This window comes from Hyla sarda, chromosome 5 (assembly GCF_029499605.1).
Source record: "Hyla sarda isolate aHylSar1 chromosome 5, aHylSar1.hap1, whole genome shotgun sequence".
NCBI lineage: Eukaryota > Metazoa > Chordata > Amphibia > Anura > Hylidae > Hyla > Hyla sarda.
This window is the reverse complement of record NC_079193.1, coordinates 255,090,050-255,107,491: the sequence shown is the minus strand read 5'-3', so window position 1 is coordinate 255,107,491 and position 17,442 is coordinate 255,090,050. Positions and strand designations below refer to the sequence as shown.

The 17,442-nt window shown below is 44.5% G+C and overlaps 1 protein-coding gene across 3 annotated transcripts in view; it reads left to right on the top strand.

Annotated features, from left to right (window-relative positions):
- The window catches only part of SEH1L (SEH1 like nucleoporin), a 36,092-nt gene that overhangs the window by 12,121 nt on the left and 6,529 nt on the right, over positions 1-17,442 (top strand). For all 3 annotated transcript variants that reach the window (XM_056521522.1, XM_056521520.1, XM_056521521.1), the window contains 3 exons: positions 878-1,018; positions 6,915-7,072; positions 7,707-7,854. In XM_056521522.1, coding sequence (XP_056377497.1) covers positions 878-1,018; positions 6,915-7,072; positions 7,707-7,854 — 447 coding nt within the window. The remainder of the gene's footprint in view (positions 1-877; positions 1,019-6,914; positions 7,073-7,706; positions 7,855-17,442) is intronic.

Sequence of the window (17,442 nt, the reverse complement as noted above, 5' to 3'; positions counted from 1 at the left end):
TAGCCCTCATACAGCTGCGTATAAAAATGAAAATTATAGGTGGTCAAGATAGGGCTATTTTAAACATACTGATTTTGTACAAAAAAGTTTTTAATATTTTTTTAAAAGCAGTACAATAATAGAAAAGTATGTAAAGATGGGTATCATTTTAATCATATTGACCCACAGAAGAAAACGTCATTGTGTACAGTGTGAAGACGAAACCCTCCAAAACTTGCTAAATTGTGGTTTTCATTAAAATTTCCTCTCTAAAAAAAAAAAAACATTTTTTGGGTTCGTCGTACATTTTATGGTAAAATGAGAAGTGTCAGTACAAAGTGCAATTGGTCACACAAAAATCAAGCCCTCATATCAGTCTGGGGATGGAAATATAAAAGACTTATGGATTTTAGAAGGCGAGGAGAAAAAAACAAAAAGGCTAAAATTTGGCCTGGCTCTTAAGGTCAACATGGGCTTGGTCCTTAAGGGGTTAAAAACCTACAAAATATCTGCTCGAATTTCGAAAAACTAGAAAGCCCAAAAAATTGGGGGTAGAACAACATAAACCAAAGCAAGAATTTTTTTTTTTTTAAATACAGCATTCCAAAAAGTGGTTATGAAGAGCCAAAACCCCTTTGGTCATAAAAGGGTTAAAGTGAAAGAACACCTGTCACATTTAAAGCTGCCTCTTTTGGATAAAAATGAGGGCTTAGTTCTGCCATGTTTTTCAGAGACTGTGGACGGTTGGGGGTAATTGCGGTCAGATAACTTATATGTATAGTAGGCGTTAGAGGTTATGTCACATCATGTTTTTTGACCTTAATAAGTGGGTAGAGTGCTTCCTTATAGGATGATCGGTGAAATCCTCATTCATGTCTGTACACTCTTCTGTTTGTAGGAAATATGTCAAAGCTGAAACCTTTATGACAGTCACAGATCCCGTTCATGACATTGCTTTTGCTCCAAACCTGGGCAGATCCTTCCACATCTTAGCTGTGGCAAGTAAAGATGTCAGAATTTTTACTATGAAACCATTGAGGTGAGTTTGAGGTCAACAGTAATAATACCTTAATAACTGCGCCTGATAAGACACTGCTCAAAAAAATAAAGGGAACACTAAGATAACACATCCTAGATCTGAATGAACGAATCTTATGAAATACTTTTGTCTTTACACAGTTGAATGAGCTGATAACAAAATCACACAAATTATCAATGGGAATCAAATTTATCAACCTATAGAGGTCTGGATATGGAGTCACACTCAAAATCAAAGTGGAAAACCACACTGCAGGCTGATCCAACTTTATGTAATGTCCTTAAAACAAGTCAAAATGAGGCTCAGTGTGTGGCCTCTACGTGCCCGTATGACCTCCCTACAACATCTGGGCATGCTCCTGATGAGGTGGCAGATGGTCTCCTGAGGGATGTCCTCCCAGACCTGGACTAAAGCATCCGCCAACTCCTGGACAGTCTGTGGTGCAACGTGGTGTTGGTGGATGGAGCGAGACATCATGTACCTGATTTGTTCAATCGGATTCAGGTCTGGGGTACGGGCTGGCTAGTCCATTGCCTTCTTCTTGCAGGAACTGCTGACACACTCCAGCCACATGAGATCTAGCATTGTCTTGCATTAGGAGGAACCCAGGGCCAACTGCACCAGCATATCATCTCACAAGGGGTCTGAGGATCTCATCTCGGTACCTAATGGCAGTCAGGCTACCTCTGGCAAGCACGTGAAGGGCTGTGCGGCCCCCCAAAGAAATGTCACCCCACACCATTACTGACCCACAGCCAAACCGGTCATGCTGGGGGATGTTGCCTGCAGCAGAACGTTCTCCACGGCGTCTCCATACTTGGTTGCATGTGCTCAGTGTGAACCTGCTTTCATCTGTGAAGAGCACAGGACGCCAATGGCGAATTTGCCAATCTTGGTGTTCTCTGGCAAATACCAAACATCTTGCACGGGGTTGGGCTGTAAGCACAACCCCCATCTGTGGACATCAGGCCCTCATACCAGCCTCATGGAGTCTGTTTCTGACCGTTTGAGTGGACACATGCACATTTGTGGCCTGCTGGAGGTCATTTTGCAGGGCTCTGGCAGTGCTCCTCCTTGCACAAAGGCGGAGGTAGCGGTCCTGCTGCCGGGTTGTTGCCCTCCTACGGCCTCCTCGACATCTCCTGATATATACTGGCCTGTCTCCTGGTAGCGCCTCCATGCTCTGGACACTACGCTGACAGACACAGCAAACCTTCTTGCCACAGCTCGCGTTGATGTGCCATCCTGGATGAGCTGCACTACCTGAGCCACTTGTATGGGCTATAGACTCTGCCTCATGCTACCACTAGAGTGAAAGCACCGCCAGCATTCAAAAGGGACCAAAAAATCAGTCAGGAAGCATAGAAACTGAGAAGTGGTCTGTGGTCACCACCTGCAGAACCACTCCTTTATTGGGGGTGTCTTGCTAATTGCCTATAATTTCCACCTGCTGTCTGTTCCATTTGCACAACAGCATGTGAAATTGATTGTCAATCAGTGTTGCTTCCTGAGGGGACAGTGTGATTTCACAGAAGTGTGATTGATTTGGAGTTACATTGTGTTGTTTAACCCATTAACGACGTAGGACGTAAATGTACGTCCTGGTGCGGTGGTACTTAACGCGCCAGGACGTACATTTACGTCCTATACATGACCGCGAGCATCGGAGCGATGTTCGCGTCATACCCGGCAGTTCCCGGCTGCTGATCGCATCCAGGGACCCGCCGGCAATGGCCGACATCCGCGATCGCGCAGGTGTCTGCCATTAACCCCTCAGATGCCGTGATCAATACAAATCACACCATCTGCAGGAGTGCGCACAGAAAAATGCATGATTGGTTCGCCCGCACCGCTCCGCGGCAATCTGGTCAGAGATCGAGCAGACCAGAGCAGAAGATGACCGATAACACTGATCGAGCAGACCAGAGCAGAAGATGACCGATAACCCTGATCAGCGCTATGCCCTATGCATAGCACTGAACAGTATTAGCAATCAAATGATTGCTATAAATAGTCCCCTATGGGGACTATTAAAGTGTAATAATAAAAGTAAAAAAAAATATGAAAAATCCCCTCCCCCATTAAAAATGGAAATTGTCCCTTTTTCCCCAAATACCCCCAAAAAGTGTAAAAAAATAAAATAAATAAAAAAAATATATATAAATAAATTGTGTGTGTGTGTATGTATATATATATATATATATATATATATATATATATGTGCGCAAAAAATTTGCCCTCTGATGCTTATATGGAAAAATTAAAGTTATAGGTCAGCAAAATAGAGGGATTTTAAATGCACTAATTTGGTTAAAAAGTTTGCAATTTGTTTTAAGCGGTACAATAATAGAAAAGTATGTAATCATGGGTATCATTTTAATCATATTGACCCACAGAATAAAGAAAATATGTCCATTTTACCGTAAAGTGTACAGCATGAAAATGAAACCTTCCAAAATTTGCTAAATTGCGGTGCGCTTATTATTTTTCCCACACAAATAGTATTGTGTTGGTTGCGCCTTACATTTTTTATTAAAATGAGTGATGTCATTACTAAGGACAACTGGTTGCAAAAAAAAAAAACAAGCCCTCCTATTAGTCTGTGGATGAAAATATAAGAGTTATGAATGTTAGAAGGAGAGGAGGAAAAAACTAAAACTTAAAACTAAAATTGTCTGAGTCCTTTAATTTTTTTGAGCAGTGTATTTCAATAAGGCTGGATTCACATCACATTTGGGGCACGCAGCAGGGGCACCGATTTGGAAATTTTTGGACCATATCCGTTTTTGTTGCTGGAATGAAAACCGCAGTAGACCACTAGTCAAGGACATAACTGTTTAGTCTTTGCTTACGTATTATAGCATTGTATAGTAACTATAAGAAGTGTTTCAGAACAAGTGCTTGCTGTATAGGATGTGTTAACCAGTCTAGATTTAAAAATGAAGCCCAGTGCTAATAAACGTATCCGCTATCCACAGGATCTCCCGTACGGGGCCCCAGTGTTCGTGTCTCCACTTCTCCCATAGAGATGAATGGAGGGGACGTGTTTGTACCAGCTGACCTGCTGGGTATGAAACAAGCTCTAGCAGCTCTGAGATGGGGCCCCGTACAGGAGATTGCGAGGGGTCCCAGCGGTCAGTCTCCCGCAATCGGGTTACATTTCATAGCACTGTACTTCTTCTTTAAATGGGCACTCTCATTAAAACTAATTTTTGCTATTGCACTCCTTATGGTAAATAAAAAATATTTTCTAATTTACTTAGTTTAAAAAAAAAAAAAAAAAATTCTGTTTGTTTTATTTGTGCTTAAATAAGCTCAGGAGCACATTTTCCCCCATCTTATACACAGACTTTGGACCGAAGCCCAAACACAGGAAGTGCAGCCTGGAGTGCTGAGGGGGGGGGGGGTGTCCAACCAACAGTAAATGGCAGTTGTGTGAGAGGAGCTATGATTGGATGAGGCCGGACAAACCCCCTCAGCACTCCAGGCTGCACTTTGTGTTTGGACCTCGGTCCTAAATCTGTGTATGAGATGGGGGGAAATGTGCTCTCGAGATTTTTTAAGCACAAATAAAACATAGAAAACTTCACTTTTTTTTTTCTTTTTTTAAACAAAGTATATTAGAAATATTTTTTATTTATCATAAGGAGTGCAATAGTTAATTAATTTTAATGAGAGTGTCCATTTAAGGTGCAGGCTAATCTGGTGTCGGGTGTTATTGCAGGGAATGCATCCCTAAACATTTAAGGAAATGTTTGGTTATCCATGTAATACTAGGACATGCCAGATCCACTGTTGCAGATTTTCCCCCTTGTTCTGTCACATTAAAGGTGTACTCCGGCAGAAAACCTTTTTTTTTTTTTTTTTTTTTTTTTTTTTTTCTTATATAATGAACTGGTGCCAGGAAGTTAAACAGGTTTGTAAATTACTTCAATTAAAAATCTTAATCCTTCTAGTACTTATTAGCTTCTGAATACTACAGAGGAAATTCTTTTCTTTTTGGAATACAGTGCTCTTTGCTGACATCTCTGTCCATTTTAGGAACTGTCCAGAGCAGCATATGTTTGCTATGGGGATTTTCTCATACTCTGGACAGTTCTTAAAATGGACAGATGTCAGCAGAGAGCACTGTGGTCATTATGTCAGCAGAGAGCTCTGTGTTCCAAAAAGAAAAGAATTTCCTCTGTAGAATTCAGCAGCTAATAAGTACTCAAAGGATTAAGATTTTTTAACAGACGTAATTTACAAATCTGTTTTACTTTCATGCACCAGAGTACCCCTTTAAGTATTTGTCTTTGTGGCTTGTCCTGTGTCTTTTTATGTGGTAATTCAGCATTATAAAAATATAGCTGTTTTCTTCCATAAAGGGAATGGAGGTGAATTGTAATACCATACACAACCTGAGGACAGGTGTTATGCTGTATACAGTAACCCCCCGACATGCGATGGCCCCGACATATGATCAAATCGCCAAACGATGGCCTCTCAGAGGCCTTTTATATGTCGGGGCCATCGCATTAACTGCTATCCGACAGTGCAAAATGCTTAAGCTGCTGTCGGATAGCAGTTTAAGCATACCGGACAGGTTCACTTACCTATCCCCGCTGCTCCGGGTCCACTTCGGGATCCTCCGGCATCTTCTGCATCTTCTCCGGGGTCCGGGCCTCGCTTTCCGGCGTCGTCATTACGTCAGTGCGCACGCCGTGCCGGCACAGCAGCGTAATAACGTCATCAGAAAGCGAGGCCTGGACACCGGAGAAGATGCGGAAGAAGCCAGAGGATCCCGAAGAAGACGCCGGAGCAGCGGGACAGCATCAGGAGCGGTGAGGACGCGGTCCGGAGCGGCGGGGACAGGTGAGTATTAAATTCACTTTTTACATTGCGCGGATCCCTCAACATACAATGGATTCGACAAACGATGGTCCGTTTGGAACGAATTACCATCGTATGTTGAGGGACCATTGTATTTAATTAAAAAAATCCTGGATAACCCCTATAATACCATAGAAATGACTGAATCCGATCTGAAAGCAGGTTTACCGTATTTATCAGTGTATAACACGCATTTTTAGCCTAAAGTCTATCTGCGTGTTATACGCCGATAAGCCACTGCAGTTCAATGATTTAAAGCGGGCGCTTTAAATCAATGAACTGCAGCTGCTTTTGCAGGTGCAGAGACCTGACGGCTTCTCTGCCCCTGCCTATCCTGGGGTCCAGAGACTGCCGGCGCCCCGTTTTTTCTGACCCTGCACAAGCCCCCAGGAAAGGCAGGGGGAGAGAGGCCGTCTCTGCCCTCTTCTCTCCCCCTGCCTTTTCTGGGTCTAGAGCCCTGCTGCCGCTTCTGTCCCCCTGGCTATCGGCGCCGCTGCACGGCGCAATGACTAGTGACTTCATGTTGAAGACGTCACTCGTCATTGCGTCTCGCAGCGCATAACAACGACGCAGGGGACGCCACACCGGAGGCCAGAAGCAGAGCGGACCCGACCCCGGCAACAGGTAATTATAAAACTGGGGATGGGGGAGACAACGGGGCAACGGCGCCGGCAATGGGTGCCGCTGCCCCTTCTCTCCCCCTGGCCGGTAGCCAAGGGGAGAGAAGCGGCGGCAGCAGGGCTCTAGACCCCAGGAAAGGCAGGGGGAGAAAAGCGGGCAGCTACGGCCTCTCTCCCCCTGCCTTTCCTGGGGGCTTCTGCAGGGTCAGAAACAGTGTATCGGGGTATACACATGCACACACACGCACCCTCATTTTATTTGGGTAAAAAACTTTCTTTACCCAAATATCCTTGGGAAAATGAGGGAGTGTTATAGGCCAGTGCGTGGTATACCCCGATAAATACGGTATAATAATCTGGCTTCAAACACAGCCTTCAGTTATTAATAATTTTTTTTTCCATAGGAAGGAGCATACCTCTTCGGGGGGAGTCACAAAATTTGAAATTCACACAGTGGCACAGTTTGATAACCACAACTCACAAGTGTGGCGTGTAAGCTGGAACATAACTGGCACAGTTTTGGCTTCTTCTGGTGATGATGGAAGTGTCCGTCTGTGGAAAGGTGACTAGTCATAATGGGGTCAAGTTCCAATTTCTTTTCACTCTGATCCTGAGATATTTTGATGTGGGGTCTGGATGGCCTTTATCTGCTGCATATACTGAATAAAGCACAATTTAAAGGGGTATTCCAGGCAAAAATATTTTATACCCTATCCAAAGGATAGGGGAAAAGGTGTCTGATCGAGGGGGGCCCACTGCTGAGACCGCCCGCGATCTACCTGTAGCACCTGCATTCTATGCGGGTGCTGAATCTCCAGTTTCGGAAACTTCCAGGTTTCCGGGACTGGGGACGTGACGCCACGCCCCCTCCGTTTATGTCTATGGGAGGGGGCGTGATGTCACGTCCCCAGTCCCGGAAACCTGGAGGTTTCCGAAATTGGAGATTCATCACCCGCATAGAATGCAGGTGCTACAGGGAGATTGCGGGGGGTCTCAGCAGTGGGCCCCCCTTAATCAGACACCTTATGCTTTGGATAGGGGATAAAATATTTTTGCCCGGAATACCCCTTTAATACCTCTGTCAATAATCACAGAACGTTTTACACTGCTTTTCCTGTTTTATTTATTTTCTGACTCACATTATAGCATGCTCTTACTTGATGTCTTTCCTATTTTTTTTATTTATTTATCTTTAGCAAACTACATGGACAATTGGAAATGCACTGGTGTCCTTAAAGGAGATGGGAACCCTGTGAATTCTAACCAGCAAGGATTCTCTGTGTCCTCTGTTGGGTCCGCCAATCAAAGTTTACCTAACTCAGTTAATGGGTCATCTTCAGCCAGGTAAGAAGTGCACAATTCAAGTTATATTTATGTACTGTTTGAAATATACCGTGCATTTGGAAAGGTTTTAGACCCTTTCACTTATTTCACATTTTGTTATGTCGCACGCTAGGGCTAAAATTTAAAAAAACACATTTCCCATTATTCTGCACTCCATACACCATAATGACAAAGCGAGAGCAAAATGTCACCAATATTTGCTGATTTATTGACAGGGAAAAAGTCTATGACACTTGATAAGAGTCAGCTGTGGTAAATTCCGCTAACTGGACATGATCTGAAAGACACAGCCCTGTCTATATTCTGCCTTACAGCTGACATTGTGTACCAGAGCAAAAACCAAGCCATGAGGTGGGAAGAACTGCCTGTAGAGCTGATAGACAGGATTGTGTGGAGGCACATATCTAGGGAAGGGTACAAAAATGTCTGCTGCTCTGAAAGTTCCCAAGAACAAAAGGACTTCATAATTTGTAAAGGGAAGATGTTTGAAACAACCAGGACTCTTCCTAGAGCTGGCTGCCCCACTAAGCCAAGTCATTGGCAAAAGGCCTTGGTAAGAGATTAACTCAATGGGGTCACTCTAGCTGAGCTCTGAAGACTCTGTGCAGATGGGAGAAACTTCTAGAATGTCAATTATCACTGCAGCACTCCACTAATCCACTGGGCTTTGTAGTAGAGCGGCCTGAAAGAAGCCTCTACTTAGTAAAAGTCACGTTGAAGTAGGGCTGGGCGGTATACCGCTTCATACCGATTACTGAAATTTTTGTGCTGCACAATAGGAATTTTAACCCATACCGCAATACCGGTTTGGCCTCTCCCCCTCAGGAATGAATTATCAGCCCAGCGCTGTGCTGTCCCCATCGGGGTAAATAATCACGTCACCCGCAAGCGCTACCCTCCTCATCCTCCTGTTTGTTGCGGCCACCGGCGCTGACACTCTATACTGTGCGGTATCCCTATGCTGTATCCCTATGCCCGGGCTGCAAAAATAAACAAAATAAACTTTAACTCCCCTACCGTTGGTCCAGTACCGGCCTCATCTGCTTCCTGGGGACGGGAACGTCGGACAGCCGTCAGCCTATCAACGGCAGCAGCGATGTTCCACCTCGGCCGGTGATGGGCTGAGCCCGCTGTCATGTAAGAAGATGGCTTCTTAAATGACAGTGCGCTCAGCCTATCCCTGGCAGAGGCGGAACATTGCTGCGGCAGATGATAGGCTGACGGCTGTACGAAGTTCCCGTCCCCAGCGTAAGGCCGACGTCGGAACATGCGTGCGTTAATTTTGTTTACCTTTTGCAGCCCAGGCATAGGGATACCGCACAGTGTATAGTGTCAGCGCCGGCGACCGCAACAAACAGGAGGACAAGGAGGGCAGCTCTTGCGGGTGATATGTGAGTAGTACCCCGATAGGGACAGCGCAGCGCTGGGCTGATAATTTGGGGGGGGGGGGAGGGAGGGAGGGGAGGTGGAGGAATTACTGTGGAACTGCCAAAAGTTTTAAAAAATACCTTGATACACACATTTGGTCATACCGCTCAGCCCTACGTTGAAGCTTTTCAAAAAAGATTCTAAAATACTCTGTAAGAAACAAGATTATCTGGTCTGTTGAACCCAAGGTTGAACTTTTTGGCCTTATATCTAAGCTTCATGTCTGTAGGAAACCAGGCGTTGTTCAATATTATGCTTACAGTGTAGCATGGTGCTGATAGAATGAAAATTATTTTTGATGACTTAAAAAAACGAAAGGGTTTGGAGGCTTTCCAAGTACTCTGTATACTGTAGTGATATAAAATTATATATATTTAGCGTGGATCTGACTCTTATAAAATTACATGAATGGTCTACTGTGTAAGTGGTAGTTAACTTGTATGTCTATATTAGCAGTGTTATTTTCATGACTTAAAACAAAGTGCAGTGGTCCCTACATGTATTTCCGTCATCGTCAGCCGTTCTAACAGCAAATGGAAGTATCCATGCGCAGTTACCCTGTTACTAATAGCAAAATGGGGAATGAGAACTGTTGTTTATAACAACCTATCATTTTACATTTTTGGCAAAACCCTGTAAAATAAGAGCTATAACATTTTAATGCAACATTTTTTTTATTGGTTGTTTCATTGGTAGACACAGATCACCATGGGTTTATGCTGCTGCTACTACTAAGTAAAAAAAAAAAAAAAAAAAAAAAAAAAAAAGTGACTACTCCTGAGCAGGATATATACCTACCCACTGGCACTGAACTAATCAGTTTTAGCTTAGTGTCAGTAAGAGGCAGATAAAGATCTAGTTGCTCCAGACCAGCTTATTCCTTCCTGTATGTTTTAGCTACTTGACCTTTTCTTTTCTAGGTCTTTGGATTCAGGGCTAAGTGGGTAACATAGACTTACTCTACTTCCTCCCTAATGCGACCAGGGCACAGCCCATAATATGAATAAGTTTGTATCCCTCAGTCGCTACCAACTGGCACCATGACTCATTTATTGGTCCACTGGTTCGTCTGTTAGTGTTTTTTTTTCCTTCTCCTGTTTTTGGACTCTTGGACTTATCCTACTGCTTTGGTACAAACTGATTAGCTCCATGTCAGTGAGTAGGTAGATCCTGCTCAGGAGTCCCTTCCTTTTTTTTATTAGTGGTATTACCCTATACCCATAATCTCCTGTATCCCCAAGTGATTGAGAGATTTTACAGTTTATTTTTTCCCTTTCAAAACGACTCTACAGTGGAACCCGACAGATTCCATTAGAAGTCATTGGGGTTCTGTTTTCATAGGTTTAATTTAAAAAAAATGGACATGGACTGTCTTGTGCAGAAAGGCCATGTATTTTCAGAGTTATGATATGTTAAAGGGAAACTGACAGGAAGGTCACCCACACTAAGTTAAATATAGTGGCTGCGGGTGACCCTTTTCCAACTATGTATCACACAGACAAATCTGTCCAGCTGTTGTGGAGTTATTCAACAAACTGTATAGAGTGGTCCCTCAACATACGATGGTAATCCGTTCCAAATGAACCATCGTTTGTTGAAACCATCGTATGTTGAGGGATCCGTGCAATGTAAAGTATAGGAAGTTGTAGTCGCCTATCCCCGCCGCTCCGGACCAGTCACCGCTGCCCTGGCCCATCGCTGGTCACCGCTGCCGCTGGTCCATCGCTGTCGCCACATCCCCGTGCTGTCCCCCGACGCTCCGGAACATCTCTGCTGCCCGGGTACGTTGCTCTCACGTCGCCGTCACTACGCACGCCGCTCCTATTGGATAACTGGGCGGCGTACGCGGCAACGTGATGACGACGATGGAGAGCGCCGGCGATGGATGGGACCCTGAAGAGGACGCTCCAGAGCCCTGAGGACAGGTAGGAGACCATCGGCGGAGCACACCGTAAACGGCTATCTGGCAGCAGCTGAAGCAGTCAGCACTGCCGGATAGCCGTTTATGCGATGGCCCTAACATACAAAAGCATCGTATGTTGATGCTGCCTTCAACATGCGATGGCCTTTGAGAGGCCATCGCATGTTGAAATTATCGTATGTCGGGGCCATCGTAGGTCGGGGGGGTTACTGTATAGTAATTATGAGAAACAAGCAATGAGGGTATCCCCATTACTCTTTTTAGCAATGTACATCTGCATTTTTTGTTAATATAACTTGTTACGTCAACCTCAGCAGCACTAGCGATGTCACGGCTCCCTGCTGAGATACACATCACAAGAAGAAGCACCGAATATTGATAAAGTGGGCAGGCGGTTCAGAAAGACAGGGTTCAGTTGCGGCTGGTGGATAGGGAGGCGGCCCTGTTTGAATTCGGGTATAAAATTGGTAAATTGCTGACTTATCTAGCTAGGAATACTCTCCCTCCGGCCTCTATTCCCTGTATCATGGGTAGTGATGGGGTTGTGGTAGCGGATCCTGTGATGATCAATTCTGTCTTCTGGGATTTTTACTCTTCCCTGTATGCAGCCCCTTCTATGCCGTGTCAGGGGGCAATCCTTTATTTCTTGCAAGACTTATCCCTCCCCTCACTCAGTCGGGCTCAGGCAGAGGCATTGGATGCTCTGATTACGGTGGAGGAAGTGGCCCAGGCTATATGGGATCTTCCTCGCGGGAAGACTCCCGGGTTAGATGGGATGGCGGGCAATTGGTACAGGATGAATGAGGAGAGATTGGCCCCTTAACTTGTTTAATACTGTAGCTGAAGCTGATGCGCTTATTGTCGTGCTTCCTAAACCCGGAAATGACCCAGTGTTGTCTGGCTCCTATAGACCTATCTCGCGTCTGACTGTCTACATAATCCATCCTGAGCAAACTGGGTTTATGCCAGGTAGAGCCACTGATGTGAATGTCAAGCGGTTACAACTCAACATAGCGGCGGTAGGGGAGGGGTTCCCTGCGGGTGTGGTTGTTAGTTTAGATATTTATAAGGCCTTTGACTCAGTCTTGTGGCCCTATCTTTGGGAGGTGTTGGTTCCCCATTTTGCGCATGGGTTCGCTTGCTATATGATAATCCCAGGGCCCGTATCCGTACTAACCTGGATGTGTCTACCCCCTTTCCTTTGGGACGTGGAACTAGGCAGGGGTGTCCGCTCTCTCCCTTTTTTTTCACGCCAGCGATAGAGCCCCTTGCTGCAGCCATTCGTAGTGACTTGGGTATTAGTGGTATTCCTAGGGGCTCCATAGTTGAGAAGGTTTCCCTTTATGCTGACGATACTCTAGTATATATGGCGGGTCTGCAGGTCAATTGGGCTAAATCCTCCCTTATGGCACTCTCCTCGGGGGATCTTCTCTTCCGGCTAGGGTGCAGGTGGTTCCTCATTTTTGCTACTTGGGAGTGGAGGTAACTCCGTCCCTGTCAGACTATATTCCCCTGAACTTGGAACCATTACTGCACTCCACCGTGGAGAGACTGAAGGCATGGTCCACACTCCCTCTCTCCCCGGCTGGCAGGATTATTTTTTAAAATGATTTACCTTCCTAAATTTCTGTATCTTTTTCATCTGGCCCGGTCATTTCCCCTAAGAAATATTTTGGTGCGCTTTGTGGTGCTCTGGGATCCTTTTTATTGGCAGGGGAAGCCTCCCAGACTCGGTCGAGGCTTTCTTCAGGCTCCTAAATGGCACGGCGGCTTGGATGCCCCTGATGCGTCTATTTTCTTGCCTCCCAGCTAGTCTATGCAGCGTGGTGGATCGACCTGGATCTCTCAAACTTGGCCCTGGCTGGTGCGATTATGGGGTCTTATGAGGCCCTGACGAATATACTTTACAGGTATCATTCTGGTTCTACCTTTCCTATTCCTCTGTTGACTATTGCTATGGTTTGGTCCGTGGTGTCGAGTAAGGTTCCACAACCCTTGGTATCTTCCAGGGCACCCTTGTGGGGGAACGTTCATCTACCTCACCAGCATGGGTTACAGGAGGCCAGTTTTTGGGGATCGCATGGTGTCAAATTTGTGATCCACTTGTCCCTGGAGGATCAGGTTTTCCTATCCTTCTTGAACATGAGAGAATGTTATGGCATCCCTGGAAATGCCCTGTTTAAGTATTTTCAGCTCCGGCATGCGGTTCGGGCGCAATTTAGCTCTTTGAAATTTACCCCAGTATTCTCGGAGGTGGAGCTTCTCCTGTGTAACACAGATCTCTCCAAACTTCTTACTCAGTCCTATGCCATTCTCCAGTCATTGGGGCCTAACCATTTCTCACTGGCCTTTCCTAAATGGGTAGCGGATATTCCTGGTCTCTCTGAGGGTCAATGGAAGGAGGTTGAGGGCTCTTATTATGCATCTTGTAAACCATCGTACCCCATGCATCTTTATAAGAAATTGTGATCATTCTGAAAATTACATATGAATAAAAAGCAAAGTTTCAAGAAGACCCAAACGTGGTGGTCGTGAGTAATTCATCTAAATCTTGTTGTACATGCTCGCCGCATGCTATCCTGGTCAGTTGAATATGGCTCTTATTATGCAACTGTGGTTAGTAGTAGGGATATGCTGATCCAATCTAGATATGTCCTACGGTTGTATTATACCCCTTCTAGGCTCAAGCATATTGGGCTCTCCCCTCTCATTTATGCTTTCGATGCTCCTCTGAGGTTGGCACCTTCTTTCATGCTGTGTGGGAGTGTCCGGTTATAGCTGTCTTCTTGAGGGAGGTGATAGGGTTTTTGGCTGAGCATTTGAAATTTCCTTTTATACTTGACCCTGTGGTGTGTCTGTTGGGGGTTCTTAATGTCCTACTCTCTAGTACACATAGACGTATGCTGATACATTTTCTGTTGTTCTGTGCCCGTAAAGTGGTAGTCATAACATGGAGGGATACACCCCCCCCCCCCCTTTGTCTAGGTGGATATCTCTGGTGAATAAATATGTTCCGTTGTATCAGGCCCTATATCTTAGTTGCAAGTGCCCTAGGAAATTTGATAGGGTATGGACTGCTTGGTTGCTATTGAATGTTTCAGCTGACCCGCCGCATAGAATTTCTCAGTAGGTTGTTGCAGGTTGCTGTCGCATTTAAAGGGTTGAGGCTGGGGGAGGGGGGGGGGGGGAGAGGCGTAGGGAAGTGTGTCTGGTTGTATGTTTGGTTTTCTGTCTGTCCTAGCCTCCCTTGGTTGGGTCTCAGGTTTGCCCTTTACATGGGGTGCTCACTATGGGTTCTCACTATGCTGTACTCTCCCTCCTTGCTATTGTTCTAGTGCTGGTCCCTGGGACCTCTCTGGATTGCTTTTGTCTGTATTGCTCTTATTATGCCAAGTTGGCGTTCTTTGTTATTGAAAATTGCAAAACTTAAATACTTAAAAAAAAAAAAAGTGGGCAGGCAGAACAGCGGAGAGATGCTGCCATAAGCATGTATACAGTTTGTTGAATAATTCCACACTGGTTAGATGGATTTAGGTGAGTGATGCATCGTTAAGAGGGTCAGCTGCAGTACAAGTTTAGTGCGGGTGACCCTTCTGTCAGTTCCCCTTTTAAAACATTTCATTTTAATAAACAGGCTAAAGAATGCAATTATAGTGCAATTATAAACAAAATGTAGAAATACTCCAGGAAATTTTTTTTTTACTTATATAGTGCAACATGAGCAACTATGGGAGAATACCAGTTTTAGCTGATGTGGCATGCATGGATTTTGGCTATACTGATTCCTGTTTCATTAAAGTAATTATTTTCTCATGCTACCTACATTTCCCATAAATCATCTGGCTTTGCAGAGCAAGGGAGTGGAGTCTCATCACTGCAGTTCACCTAATTATATCAACCTATTTACCTGGCTAGACTCCTAGACCCCATAGTACTGTATAAAAAAAAGACAGTTTTCCTCTATTTACACATCTTCAGTGAATAGCAAAATTTTTCTGGAAAAAAAATCAGTAGTAATACAGCTTGCTTGAAGCTGTGATCACACAAACAATATTCTTATACCTTAGATATAGCAGCAGTATACAAAACTTGGTGGGGAGTGGAGTGGTCTGGGACCTGCCAAAATAATCTGGTGGGTGATGTCATCCTGTAGTTCCCAGGATGTCAGCAGACCTAGAACAGGCCACTTCTTGATACACTTAAAGGCATGTAGTTTTCTGATTGTCTGAATGTTGGTCACATGACCCACATTCAGTAAGAAAACATACATATATAACCAGGGCTGTGGAGTCGGTGTCGAGGAGTCGGACAAAATTTTGGGTACCTGGAGTCGGCAAACAATGCACCAACTCGTAACTAAATTTAGATTGGAATAAAAAAAAAATAAAAAAAACAAGTTTAAATGTCCCAATTCACAAAAAGTTATAATTAATGACTTCTCTACTGTAAGAATAAAGATCATTGCATGCAGTGCCTCACGTAACTGCAAAACGAACACGTTAAGTGACAGTGAAGAAGCATGCTTTTCATGTGCTTTACTATATTGCACGCAACGCACAATTAAGAGCGGCAATACTTATACTTTCCATAGTGTTGTGTTTTGCTGTTACAGGGAGCCCATGGGTAACCTAGCCTCTCACTGATAGGGGATTAAGTAAATAAGTTTTTTTGCAGGACTAGAGACACTTTTGTACATGAAGGGAATGGAGGGTCAATAGTCAAGACTAAGCTGTAAACCATTGGAAAAACTGCTGCCATTCAGCTAAGGCTATTAAAACTTGTAAACTCGATTGTTAGCTTAAAGGGGTACTACGCCCCTAGGCATCTTATCCCCTATCCAAAGGATAGGGGATAAGATGTCAGATCGCCAGGGTCCCGCTGCTGCGGACCCCTGGGATCGCCGCTGCGGCACCGAGCTATCATTACTGCACAGAGCAAGTTCGCTCTGTGCGTAATGACGGGCAATACAGGGGCCGGAGCATTGTTACATCACGGCTCCACCCCTCGTGAGCTCACGGCCTACCCCCTCAATACAATACTATGGGAGGGTGTGTGGCTGTCGTCACGCCCCCTGCCATAGACTTGCATTAAAAGGCGGGCCGTGATGTCACGAGGGGAAGAGCCATGATGTCACGCTGCTCCATCCCCTGTATCGCCCGTCATTATGCACAGAGTGAACTCTCTCTGTGTAGTAATGAAAGCGTGGTGCCGCAGCAACGATCCCGGGGGTCCCCAGCAGCAGGACCCCGACGATCTGACCCCGACGATGTCTAGGGGTGGAGTACCCCTTTAAACTTTAAACATGATTCTACTAGGGAAATCATGTTTTATAATAAATGCCCCTTCCTGGATCCTCCCACTGCCCTATCTTCAGCAGCAGATCAGCACACAAACTGTTCAATACAGTAGACTGTTGGCTTCCCAGCCAGTAGTCCTGTGGTAATGACATGTATGTTGCCTTTCTTTCCTTCAAGGAATGTATAAAAGACATTCGCATATTAATACAGACTAGTCAGGGAGTCGGAAGTACAAAAAACTCTTGAGTCGGAACATTTATATACCGACTCCACAGCCTTGTATATAACACACACAAAAGTGTGTGCGTGTGTGTGTATATACTTATATATACACACTAAATAAATTAAATCCAAAATTCCTTTTATTAATCACTAAAAAAATAAAAAATGTGTATGTATATAATATATATATATATATATATATATATATATATATATATATATATATATATATATATATATATATATATAATATAACAAAATACTACTGAAAATCAAAATGAATCCCCTATCCCATAAAAAAAAAAAAAAAAAAAAAAAAAAAACAGTAACAAAACATGGGTGCTGTTCAGCTGGAATAAAACACATTTTATGGGCAAAAATAAAAAAACTGGAGTCCTTTTTTTTAAAGGGTGATTATTGGGCTTGGAAATTGATGGCTCATCTTTTAGCATAGGCGATCGGTATCAGAATGGTGGGGGTCTACCCTTCAGCACCTTACTAATCAGCAGACTGAAAGTGCATAGTAAGAACCACACCCCCTTCAGAGTTTACCATGCACAGCATACATATTGTAGCGCCTCTACTGCAGCCATCTGCAATCAGTGCCATTTTACTTGAGTAGTACTAAGCTGCAATACCAGACGTAGCCACTACAAAATGTACTGCACTGTGGCAGGCACATAACACCCATTAGAGCACTGTGGTAACTTCAGTTTGCTG